The sequence below is a fragment of the Lithobates pipiens genome, unplaced genomic scaffold, assembly GCF_037356315.1.
Source record: "Lithobates pipiens isolate NorthernLeopardFrog02 unplaced genomic scaffold, aLitPip1_a1.2 Scaffold_16, whole genome shotgun sequence".
NCBI lineage: Eukaryota > Metazoa > Chordata > Amphibia > Anura > Ranidae > Lithobates > Lithobates pipiens.
Window position 1 is genome coordinate 639,016,123 of NW_027507748.1, and position 13,826 is coordinate 639,029,948.

The following is a 13,826-nucleotide window of genomic DNA, read 5'->3' on the forward strand; positions in this document are numbered from 1 at the left end:
ACGCGACCGCGGCGGAGAATTGCAAAACGACTTCTGTATAAAAGTCAATGCAAGTCACCCCCAAAGTCGTACAGGAACCTTTTTCTAAGTCGGAGCGACTTGTGTTTAGAACGGTTCCATTGTACAGAACAGGATGCTACTTGTTAGGCGGCTAAGTCGCCTGACAAGTCGTCCTAGTGTGAACCGACCCTAAGGTCTTATATAGGCAGGTGTGTGGCTTTCCTAATCAAATCCAATCAGTATAATCAAACACAGCTGGACTCAAATGAAGGTGTAGAATCATCTCAAGGATGATCAGAAGAAATGGACAGCGCCCGAGTTAAATATATGAGTGTCACAGCAAAGGGTCTGAATACTTAGGACCATGTGATATTTCAGTTTTTCTTTTTTAACTAGATGCTGACCTCTGGCTGTCAAATGACGGCCAGGCGGTGCACCTATTGTGGCGGGAGTCCGTCATATGACGGCCTCCCGTTTAAACAGGGAATGCGCGCGATCGTGCGTGCGCATCCCTGTTTCTTCGGTGGCCGCGTGTCACGGAGACACCGCTCGCCACCAAAGGGGGTGAACAGCCATTGGTTATGGCTGTTTACCACATGATCGGCCGTGATGAAGTCACGGCCGATCACAGGTGGTCACACCCCGACTGTGCACGGCGCATGCGCGCAATCGTGAGCGCGCTGCGCGTGCACGTTGGTGGCGGCGTGTTCCCCGGGAACACTGCTCGTCACCGACGCTGGTAAACAGCCATTGGCCGGCTGTTTACCCACATGATCGGCTGTGATCCTTTCACAGCCGATCACTAAAATGTAAACAAACCGCGGTAACGAGATGTTACCGGGTTCTCCTCCTCACACACCGATCGTGTGTGAGGAGGAGATTGCGGTAACATCTCGTTACCGCCTACAGTGTACACCAATCATACTGATTGCCCCCCCCAATAAAGAGGACCTGTCACCACCCCTCATAGTACCTGTCAATCACAGTCCATCAGAGTACCTGTCACAGCCCATCAGAGTATTTGAGTACCTGTCACAGCTCATCAGAGTACCCGAGTACCTGTCCCAGCCCATCTGAGTACCCGAGTACCTGTCGCAGTTCATCTGAGTACCCGAGTACCTGTCCCGGCACATCAGAGTAGCCGAGTACCTGTCCCGGCACATCAGAGTAGCCGAGTACCTGTCCCGGCCCATCAGAGTACCCGAGTACCTGTCCTGGCCCATCAGAGTACCCGAGTACCTGTCCTGGCCCATCAGAGTACCCGAGTACCTGTCCTGGCCCATCAGAGTACCCGAGTACCTGTCCTGGCCCATCAGAGTACCCGAGTACCTGTCACGGTCCATCAGAGTACCCGAGTATCTGTCACGGCCCATCAGAGTACCCGAGTATCTGTCACGGCCCATCAGAGTACCCGAGTACCTGTCACGGCCCATCAGGGTACCCGAGTACCTGTCACGGCCCATCAGGGTACCCGAGTACCTGTCACGGTCCATCAGGGTACCCGAGTACCTGTCACAGTCCATCAGGGTACCCGAGTACCTGTCACAGTCCATCAGGGTACCCGAGTACCTGTCACAGTCCATCAGGGTACCCGAGTACCTGTCACAGTCCATTAGAGTACCGAGTACCTGTCACAGTCCATCAGGGTACCCAAGTATCTGTCACGGTCCATCAGAGTACCCGAGTATCTGTCACAGTCCATCAGAGTACCCGAGTACTGTCACGGCCCATCAAAGTACCCGTGTACCTGTCACGGTTCATCCGAGTACCCGAGTAGCTGTCACAGCCCATCAAAGTACCCGAGTACCTGTCACGGTTCATCCGAGTACCCGAGTACCTGTCACAGCCCATCTGAGTACCCGAGTACCTGTCACAGCCCATCTGAGTACCCGAGTACCTGTTCCAGTCCATCTGAGTACCCAAGTACCTGTCCAAGTCCATCTGAGTACCCGAGTACCTGTCACAGTCCGAGTACCCGAGTACCTGTCACAGTCCGAGTACCCGAGTACCTGTCACAGTTCATCTGAGTACCTATCAAAGTTCATCTGAGTCCCCGAGTACCTGTCACCAGGCCATCGGAGTACCCGAGTACCTGTCACCAGGCCATCAGAGTACCCGAGTACCTGTCACCAGGCCATCGGAGTACCCGAGTACCTGTCACCAGGCCATCGGAGTACCTGTCACCAGGCCATCAGAGTACCAGAGTACCTATCTCCAGCCCATCAGAGTACCCGAGTACCTTTCTCCAGCCCATCAGACTACCCAAGTACCTATTTGCAGCCCATGTCTCATAGAATATACGTTGGGGTGTTTGCTTTCCAAAATGGGGTCATTTTGTGGGTAATTTCACTGTCCTGGTGGTCCCGGACCTTCAAAAGTGTGATGGGTAGGAATGAAATGAGATGTGTCATTTATGCTCCTAGAACGCCTGAACGTACTACTTCAATGTTCGGCCTCTCTATGTGGCCAGGCTGTGTAAAAGTCCTACACATGTGGTATCGCCATACTCTGAAGGAGTAGCAGAATGTGTTTTGGGGGGTAATTTTTGCTATATACATGCTATGTGTTAGAAAAATCTTATAAATTGACAATTTTGTGTAAAAAAAAATGCGTTTTAATTTTTTTCCACATATTCCAAAAACTTCTGGAAAAAAATTAACCATTCAAAAGACTCATTATGCCTCACAGATTATACGTTGGGGTGTTTGCTTTCCAAAATGGGGTCATTTTATGGGAAATTCCATTGTCCTGGTACTCCAGGGCCTTCAAAAGTGTAATAGGTGGTTGAGAAATGAGATGCGTAATTTTTGCTCGTAGAACGTCTGAAAGTACTACATCAATGTTGGTGCTCTGTATGTAGCCAGGCTGTGTAAAAGTCTCACACATGTGGTATTGCCGTACTCGGGAAGAGTAGCAGAATGTATTTTGGGGTGTAATTTGTTGTATGCATATGCTGTGTGTGAGAAATAACCTGATAATATGACAATTTTGTAAAAAAAAATAATAATAAAAAAAAATCTTCATGTTGCAAAGAATTGTGGGAAAAAATGACAACTTAAAAAAACTCACCATGCTACTTAATTAATACCTTGGAATGTCTACTTTGTAAAAAGGGGTAATTTGGGGGGTATTTGTACTTTCCTGACTTGTTAGTGTCTCAAGAAATGAGATACAACTGATGTACTGAAGGCCTGATCAGAAATGATCAATTTTCAGTGATTGGCACCATAGTTTGTAGACTCTATAACTTTCACAAAGACCAAATAATATACACTAATGTGGGTTATTTTTACCAAAGATATGTAGCAGTATAACTTTTGGCCAAAATTTATGAAGAAAAATTACTAATTAGCAAAAATTTATGACAGAAGCAAAGAAAAAGGCATTTTTTTTCACAAAATTTACGTTTTATTTCATTTATAGCACAAAAAATAAAAAACCCATTAGTGATTAAATACCACTAAAAGAAAGCTCTATTTGTGTGGAAAAAATGACGCAAGTTTCATATGGATACAGTGTTGGATGACTGAGTAATTGTCATTCAAACTGGGAGAGGGCTGAAAGCTGAAAATTGGTCTGGTCAGGAAGGGGGTGTAACTGCACTGTATTGAGGTGGTTAATAAATCTGTAAAGAGGGCAACAATTCTGTGTTTTTCTGTCAATATGGGGTGCTGTGTGTACATTAATGAGGAAAAAAATTTTTACTTAAATGATTTTAGAAAATGGCTGCAATATAACAAAGAATTAAATTTAAAGGGGTCTGAATACTTTCCGTCCCCACTGTATATCATCTATCTATCTATCTATCTATCTATCTATCTATCTATCTATCTATCTATCTATCTATCTATCTATCTATCTATAGTATATATAGATATATAAATAATCATTATTACTATTATTAATTATTTCTTTATAAGAAAATAATTGCGGCAGCAAGTGAGAAAGCATAACAGAGAGAATGTTTCATTTAACCCTTAATTTTTATGGTAATCATGGATGCAGGGCAGACATTGGACAAGCCAGCTTCTCCTTGTGACCTTGAGGAAAATGAATGCATGTCTGTGGAGGAGACACACACAGATGAAGACCCTGTAATCCGTTCTGGTGAGTTCAGATTTTCCAGCTGCCCATAAAATGTGTTGCTTTGGGCTTGCCAAGCGTTAATATACACGTATACATATATATCTTTTTATTATAAAAAGACTAATGGCAGCAAGTGAAAACCGTGTGTATTTACAGACTACTCAGATAACACAGATATAGATAACAATGCAAGCATAAATGGGCATTGGTGGAGGAAGGCCAGGGTAAAGGATTGGGCACTGCAAGCTGACAGCCTCACATTTATACAGTTGTGCTCAAAAGTTTGCACACCCTGGCAGAAATTGTGAAATTTTGGCATTTATATTGAAAATATGGCTAGCCAAAAAAAACTGTCTTTTATTCAAGGATAGTGGTCGCACAAAGCCAATTATTATCTCAGTTCTTTGGCTCCTTTTAAAATCATAATGATAACAGAAATCACCAAACTGGCCCGATCAAAAGTTTACATACCCTGGAATGTTTGGCCTTGGTGCAGACACAGAAGGTGGCACACCAGGTTAAAATGGCTATTAAAGGTTAATTTCCCACATTTGTGGCTTTTTAAATTGCAATTAGTGTCTGTGTATAGTTTGTTAGTTCTCACATGAATGCACAAAGCAGGCTAGATACTAAGCCATGAGGAGCAGAAAAGAACAGTCAAAAGACCTGCATAACAAGGTAATTAAGCTTTACAAAGATGGAAAAGGATATAAAAAGATATCCAAAGCCTTGAATATGTCAGTCAGTACTGTTCAATCATTTAGTAAGAAGTGGAAAATTTGGGGATCTCTTGATACAAAGACAAGGTCAGGTAGATCAAGAAAGATATCAGCCACAACTGCCACAGGAATTGTTCAGGATACAAAGAAAAACCCACAGTTAACCTCAGGAAAAATACAGGCTGCTCTGGAAAAAGATGGTGTGGTTGTTTTTAAGGAGCACAAAACGATACCCAACAACACCTTGACATGCCTCATTGGGCTTTTTTGTGACATGGGTGCAGTAAAGGCTTCCTTCTAGCAGTTCAACCATGCAGCTCTTTTTTTTTTCAGTATTGTTGAATTTTGCTCCTTAACCACTTTCAGACCGGACCATTTTGCTGGTCAAAGACCAGACCACTTTTTGCGATTCGGCACTGCGTCGCTTTAACTGACAATTGCGCGGTCGTGCGACGTGGCTCCCAAACAAAATTGACGTCCTTTTGTTCCCACAAATAGAGCTTTCTTTTGGTGGTATTTGATCACCCCTGCGGTTTTTATTTTTTGCGCTATAAACAAAAATAGAGCAACAATTTAAAAAAAAACGCATTATTTTTTACTTTTTGTTATAATAAATATCCCCCAAAAATATAAAAAAAAACATTTTTTTCCCTCAGTTTAGGCCGATACGTATTCTTCTACATATTTTTGGTAAAAAAATCACAATAACCGATTATTGATTGGTTTGCGCAAAAGTTATAGCGTTTACAAAATAGGGATAGTTTTATAGCATTTTTATTAATAATTTTTTATTATTTTTTTTTTTTACTAGTAATGGCGGCGATCAGTGATTTTTATTGTGACTGCGACATTGTGGGGGACCCATCGGACATTTTTGACACATTTTTGGGAACATTGTCATTTATACAGTAATCACTGCTATATAAATGCAGTGATTCCTGTGTAAATGACACTGGCAGTGAAAGGGTTAACCAGTGGGTGGCAGTGTAGGGGTTAAGTGTTCCTAGGGGTGTGTTACTAACTGTGGGGGGGTTGGGCTTTCATTTAGTGAACACTGATCTCTGCTCCAATCACATGGAGCAGAGATCAGCGTCCCCAGTTGCTAGGCAGAATGGAGAAATGCTATTTACATGGCATTTCCTCCATTCAGCCGTCCCGTGAGACGATCGCGGGGATGCCCACGGCGATCGAGTCCGTGGGTCCCGCGACCGGACTCACGGGGGTCCCGACCAGCGCGGGAGCGCGCCGCCGGCGGCGCGCTCCCGATGGCAGGGCAGCATTGAAGATTGGACGTACATGTACGCCAATATGCCTGCCCGTGCCATTCTGTCGACGTACATCGTCGTGCGCTGGTCGGGAAGTGGTTAAAAACGACCACACCATCTTTTTGGAGCAGCCTGTATTTCTCCTGAGGTTACCTGTGGGTTTTTCTTTGTATTCTGGGCAATTCTGCCAGTTGTGGCTGCAATCTTTCTTGGTCTACCTGACCTTGGCTTGATATCAAAAGAGCCCGAATTTTCCCCTTCTTAATAAGGGAGTAACCACTTCCGTGGGGGAACGCATTGTGGCGATCGGTGGTGGGGTGTGTCAGTCAGACACACCGCTATACCGATCTCAGTAAAGAGACTCTGATGGAGGCTCTTTACCATGTGATCAGCTGAGTCCAATCATGGCTGATCATGATGTAAACAGGAAGAGCTGTTGATCGGCTTTTCCTCACTCGCCTCTGATAGAGGCGAGTAGAGGAGAGCCGATCGGCTGCTCTCCAGACTGGAGAGTCTGTGCTTATTGTTTATCAGCACAGCCCACCCTCAGATCCCACCCAGGACCACCTTCATGCCGTGCAGGGCCATCAGGATGCCCATCCACACTGGATCATCAGGTATGCCCCCCCAGACCACCAGAGAAATGCAAATCTGTGCCAAGGCAGCTGGCAATCAATGCCCAGGCAGCTGGCAATCGGTGCCCACTCACAATGCCTGCCAGTGCCACAGGAATGCATATCAGTGCCACGTATCAATGCCCAGCAGTGCCACCTATCAGTGCTACCCATAAGTGCCCATATTTGCAGCCTTTCAGTGGCCATCAGTGTCGCCTATCAGTGCCCATCATTGCCCACCAGTGCCACCCATGAGTGCCCATTAGTGCCCCTATCAATGCCCATCAGTGCCGCATATCAGTACCCATTTTCGGTGCCCACTCATTGGTGCCACCTCAGCGGTGCCGCCTTATCAGTGCCTGTCAGTGAAGCAGAAAATGTACTTATTTACAAAATTGTATAACAGAAACAAAAGCAAAACTTTTATTTTTCTCAAAATTTTCAGGCTTTTTTTATTTGTTGTTTAGCAAAACATAAAAACCGCAGAGGTGATCAAATGCCACCAAAAGAAAGTTCTATTTGTGGGAACAAAATGATAAGCATGATGGCGCAATTGTCACTTAAACAGCGACAGCGCAGAAAGCTCAAAATTGGCTTGGGCAGGAAGGGGTTAAGTGCCTGGTATTGAAGGTTAAACAGTACTGACTGGCATATTCAAGGCTTTGGGTATCTTTTAATATCCTTTTCCATCTTTATAAAGTTGCATTACTTTGTTACGCAGGTCTTTTGACTGTTCTTTTCTACCTCCTCATGTCTCAGTGTCTAGCCTGCTTAGGGCATCCAATTGAGAGCTAACAAACTCATTGACTATTTATACACAGACACTAATTGTGATTTAAAAAGTCACAAATGTGGGAAATTAATCTTTAATAACCATTTTAACCTGTGAGTGCCACCTTCTGTGTCTGTACCAAGGCTGCACATTCCAGGGTTTGTAAACTTTTTATTAGGGACATTTGGGTGATTTCTGTTATTATATATTATTTTTGGTATGATTATTCATATTTGCAATATAAATGTCAAAATTTCACAATTTCTGCCAGGGTATGCAAACTTTTGAGCACAACTATAAGTAAAGAAGCATTTTACATGTATTGGTATATCATTAGATGTATCATTAAGAAGCCACACTGCAGATGAAATCATACAAAGTCATAAATGGTAGGTTAACATTCTAAAATTGCCTAAAGCCTCATACAAACTATCAGATTTTCGGACGACTGGAACATCCATTTTTTGTTGCATGATAGTCTCATGTTGAAAGTGAAGAGGTTACTCACCATATGAAAATTCTCATACGACAAAATACAACTTCAGAAGTGACGTAATATGTTGACTAGTTTTGTATGTATTCTTTTGTTTCTGAGCATGCATAATCTTGCTCTTAAGATTTTTTTCATATGAAAACCATACTAATTAAACGAAAATCAGGAGTTGAGTTCACGTACGATAAATGTTAGTCTGCACATCCAGCGTTTGTCTGATGTCTGAAAAACCAGAATCGGGTGTCGAAAGCACCGTACTAACGATCGTTTGTTGGACAACATTTTTTTTTTTACGATTTTCGTATCGTGTGTGCATACATGGGAAACAATCCGCTTTGTATTATATGGTTTTACATACTTCTGGGGCTCAAAGTCAAGATTTTTTTTTACATTTTATAATAACTGACTCTAATGTTTACAGTATTGTTTTATGCCACATGAGCATACAGAGGTTTACAAAAAAAATCTCTTCTAAAAGTACTATACAAACAATAATTTTTCTATGTATAATTCAATATAAATGCTGAATGTAGATTTGTGAAATATAATTCTTGGGGAATTTAGGCTAGCATATTAAAAAGTTGCCAGTTTAGACCAGGGGTGTCGCGCTCAATTTTAACGTGGGCCGCATCAGTGTTCTGATTGCCAGCAAAGGGCCATTTGTATCTGTAAGACTAGATGTCCCGACCCTCCCCTACATTACAGTGCCACACCCCTTACCATGAGCTGCTGCCAAAAAGAAGCTGGCGGTGGAACTGGGAAGCAGAAAGTGCAGGGCTTGGAGGAGGACCAGAGGATGGCAGGAGTCAGCTGCCAAAGTCTGCTGAATGCTGAGACAAAGGAGGGGGAGATGAGATGGTGCTGTGGCTGCAAAGCGGTGTAAAATCTGTAGAAGGATTTCTTTCCTCCTGTCTGCTTCTGACTGCTGAGACAGGGGGGCAGAGACAAGCCTCTCTGTGACTGCACAGAGAAGTGGAGGAGTTTGGTCATCCTCTCTGCTGATGACTACTGAGACAAGGTGGGGAGAGAGGCTAGGGATGTGCCACAGATGTAGGAGAGGTGCAAGCCCCACATGAAATGGCCTGGAGGACCAGATTCGGCCTGCGGGCCATGTGTTTGACAATTGTGATTTAAACCCTAAAAGATAATTCTGTGAAACCTATCAAAAGTTTTGGAAAGGAAAATTTGAATTGTTGAATCTTCATTTTGAGAAAATACACTGGGGCTAATTTACTAAAAATGTTGCAAGGTATTTTGCCGCAGAGCTCAATTGATCAAATACAATCAATGCAATCACATCTAATCATGTGCAAGCAGAAATTATGTTTTGTTTTTTTCCTTGCATGTGATTGGATATTCTTTGCAAAATGAAACTTCACCGCATTCACTCAGCTCTGGGGCAAATTCCCTTGCAAAGCACAACTTTCCTTGCAAAGCCTATTTACCTTTAGTAAATCAACCCTACTCTCACCTGCACATATGCAGTATCACAGTAGACAGGTACTAAAAAGCTAATGTGAACAATTTTGTATAACATATCTACACTTCCCATTTATACATGCACCTGCACCCTAGAAATTCGTTTTCTAAATTCTATGCATTGTTGCTTGTGTCATTGGTGCTTCTGTGGGATTTTGCGCTGTATTTTTATATACACAAATCTTTTACTAAGACTATGCCCAATAAGTATCTCTGTGGGTAGAGATAAAATAATGCTGGGATGGGCAGAGAACAACCTGGCAAACATAATCCACTTGGAGAATTGTTATTCTATTTGGTAGAAAACATCTTATAAAACTAAGGGAAGCCAGCAGTATTAATACCTGTGGGGTATGTGTTATGGACACTTGAATCATAAGAAATACTAGAGTTATACCAAAGATAATGCAAAAGTGGGTGTAACTTTTTTTACTAACTTATATAGGTTTTTCAAGTTTTACATGTTGGTACCAGTGTTAATTTTGATGTCGAATTTGATTTTGTTTTAGTCATAGTCTTTTGGCTAAAATGCTGTTTTAGTTTTAGTCATATTTTAGTCATCTGCATTGTTTTCAGTTTAGTCCACTAAAATGGTGTTAATTTCATTGATGAAAATAACACTGGTTGGTACAGTAACTCAACTCTCCCTCTCTAGTAACTCCTCTTCTTCTTTTTCATTGCAAGTAAATATTGGGCTCAAAGTAGAAGCAAAATGCCATCATTGCTGTTGATGAAGGGGGGGTGCAGGCTTTGCAACATACACAAAAGGGTACAGAATGTTTACAGAGATGACACTAATGACAAATGTGCACAGATGGATATAGAAGGTTAAATGGTGTCATCTCCATAAACCTTTTGTAGCCTTCTGTGGATGTCAGACAGCCTGCACCCCTCCTTTGTCAAGAACTTCATGATGCACATTGCTTCTGCTTGCAATTCATTATTTACCTGCAATAAAAAAAAAAGAAGAAGAAGAGTTACTATAGAGGAAGAGATACTCTTCCCACATGTGAAATTTGAACGACTTATGTAAGATAAAGCATAACAAAAGGCAAAGCTTTTTTTTTTAGTTTTGGTTTAGAATGCTTGTCAGTTTTTATTGCTGTCTGTGCCCCCGCTAAGGAGATTCATCCTCTCTATTTGTCCCGTTTACTATTATCATTGAAAGTGGAAGTAAAATAAAATCCCAAATTTTGGGTTGACCCCAGAAAAGTAATACAGATGAAATCTTCCAATGGGAAAACTAGTTCTGGTGACCTGGGGGTCCCCAAGGAATTCCCTTAATTTGCAGGGATTTCCTCTCACTTTCGGTACGGCCCTTGTATAGTTTTAATGATTTATGATGCATGTAACCCTACAATACAGATTTTCTTTGTACCTCCAGATACAACAAATGTTGCTGTACTGATCACAAAGTCTTCACAAACAGAAACCAGCTCTGGTATGCATTTAAAATAAATTCCCTCCCGGTAAATCAGAAAATGATGATCATTTGGGCACAGGAAGGACTATGAGGTTGGACATTGTTCAGGGTTTAGTGGGTTGGAGGGGAACAACAGAAGGTGGCAGTGCAGTTTACTAAGTGTAGCATTGTGGCGTACAGAATTTACAGTATATTATAGAGATAAAAATGATGTAGAGTGCACATCTTGGTGTACAGAGAGAAATAAAACTACAGAAAGTACAACATAGTGTACACAGAGTATTATGCAGTGCAGAATGTAGAGCATAGTGTAGAGGTAAGACTACTTGGAAAGATCAGCCTAGCTGAAACTTGAATTTACGCCAGTGTTTTTATAAATCTCAGTGGACTGATAATGTTTTTTTGATCAAACAATCCTTCAAACCTAACATCTGTTCGTAGATTTGAAGATACAGTAAAACCTTGGATTGCAAGCATAATTTGTTCCCGGAAACAATCCAAAGCACTTGTATATCAAAGCAAATTTTTCCAAAAGAAATAATGGAAACTCAGATGATTCATTCCACAACCATTTATTCATAAATCCTTCATTTTATAGTCCATATAAAAAGATTATAGCAATGTGATAGGTTGTGTAACCATAAAATGTCCATCCAAAAATGGAAGCCTCTACAAGGGGATTAGCAAAATCTAGCAGGAGCTACAGTGTATAAAAGGAGAGGCACCTTTAGATGTACCAGTATTATTATATTTAATGAAGGTAAAACATTTAGCAACTCACATGGTTGATGATTAAAACAGGCACATCTAAGTATGCAGGCATCCGGGGTAAAGCTGTCCACATAGACCACCCTCTGCACCGCCGGCTCTCACTGATGTCAATCTGCAATCGTGACCGGGAAGACTACCCTGCAGTAAAGCGATCTGAAAGCGAGGTTTGAAGCTCTTGTGGAGCATAGTGTGGAAGGGATGACCTTGATGGCGGTGCGGAGGATGGTCTATGTGGACATCTTTACCCCGGGTGTCTGCATACTTAGATGTGCCTGTTTAAATCATCAACCATGTGAGTTGCTAAATGTTGTACCTTCATTAAATATAACCATATTGCTACACTTAGAGGCACCTCTCTTCTCTTTTATACTCAGTTGTGACGTGACGCTACTTGTATATCAAGACATGGCTTGTATATCAAGTCAAAATGTATTTAAAAGTGTTGCTTGTCTTGCAAAACGCTCTCAAACCAAGTTACTCTCAAACCAAGGTTTTACTGTACTTTGGTATATGCAGCAAAGGTTTCCACAAACATGACATGATCAACAACAACCTTAATCTCTTGTCTGCAAACCATTTTAGACATTCTTGTCAACAGATCTCAAGTAACTCAGCAATTGGACTTATGTTTTCCAACTTGATAAGCCAGTACCAGGACTTCCTGCCAGGCACGAGCCACATCTGTCTAAATGTGGCTTAGGCTGGCCATAGACTTCAGGTGGAATTAGCCCCCATTCACATCGAGCTGATTTGACATGCGATTTGATGTGTCAAATCGCATGCCAAATCGGAGCCTTTTGCCGGCAACGCCCCCTTCAGGAATGGTGCGGGGATGCGCCGATTCCCAAAAGTAGTTGCTGCACTGCTTTTGGCATGTACCCACACAGGTGTCTTTCAAATCGCCCCCGAACCTGGGTTTGAAATCATGCTGTGTCACTAAACAGATAACAACACAACACCCAGTGTCAATCCCCATCAGAAAGTGGCTTACTATTATAACTGACCACCTATGCATGGAAGATTTGACATCGCTTGATACTTCACTGCACAGCGCCAGTCTTAATCCATTTGGACCACAGATGTTACCCCCAGAATAGAGTCCCCAACAATTTACTGTAATACCCCATACACATGGTCGCAAATTCCGTCAGAAATAGTCAGATCGAGTTTATGTTGTCGGAAAATCCGATCATGTGTGTGGGCTCTATCTGACTTTTTCTGTCTGAATTTCCGGAGGAAAAAGTTTGAGAGCTGGATCAAAAATTTTCTGACAACATAATCCGATCAACCTTTTTCTGATCGTGTGTAAAGAATTCCGACTCACAAAGTGACATTCATGCTCAGAAAAAATTTGGAGAAGAAAGCTATTGACTACTGGCCTCTACGTAGTCCAATTGTACATATTGTATGTCGCCTTGTTCCAAACGATCAAGGCGACGTACAACTTTGTGCAACCGTGTGTATGCAAAACAAGTTTCCGCCAAAATCCGTAGGAAAAAATCTGGCGGATTTTGCGGTCGGAATGTCCAACCGTGTGTATGGGGCATAACATAAACTCGCAATAGTGAAGAACCATAAAACAGCTTTATTAAATAGTAAAAGATTTAACTAACATATGTGAAGATTATCATCAGCATATCATGAGTGCATAAAATCCATCAGGCTGCACCCAGGGGCGGACTGACAACTCATGGGGCCCCCGGCAATAGGAGATTATGGGGCCCCGGGCAATAGGAGATTATGGGGCCACACAGTATACACACACACATACAGTATGCAGACACAGTATACACACAGAGTCATAGTATACACACAGAATACACATACACACACTAAAAAGGTACTGGAGAGGCGGGGCAGCTATACATTTTTACATACTGTCCCTGGTTTTATTGAGGCTGGCAACCCTGATGGGGCCCCCCAGTGGCATGGGGCCCTCGGGCAGTGCAAACTCCTGCGTCACAGCACTCACACAGTTCCATCTTCTAGTGTGATGACTTCAGCAGACCCATCCTACAAATAAAAGATTTATTACAATAACCTTTCTCAGGGGTTAATTGGAAGTCACTGTCATGTTTTCATGCCATTACTATCCAGCACTGCAGCACCACCCAGATCGGATAGGTGCATTTGACCTGCACTTGATATCCTTCTGACCTGCATTTTACCTACTTCAAGAGGGTTTTGCTTTCTCATAGACTTGT

General features: G+C 42.4%; 1 protein-coding gene across 7 annotated transcripts in view; it reads left to right on the forward strand.

Moving 5' to 3' along the window:
- Positions 1-13,826, forward strand: part of LOC143984009 (uncharacterized) — a 204,637-nt gene that overhangs the window by 151,006 nt on the left and 39,805 nt on the right. For 6 of the 7 annotated variants that reach the window (XM_077484256.1, XM_077484255.1, XM_077484257.1 and 3 more), the window contains 2 exons: positions 4,006-4,107; positions 10,813-10,869. In XM_077484256.1, coding sequence (XP_077340382.1) covers positions 4,006-4,107; positions 10,813-10,869 — 159 coding nt within the window. The remainder of the gene's footprint in view (positions 1-4,005; positions 4,108-10,812; positions 10,870-13,826) is intronic. The other variant, XM_077484259.1, reaches the window with a different exon arrangement.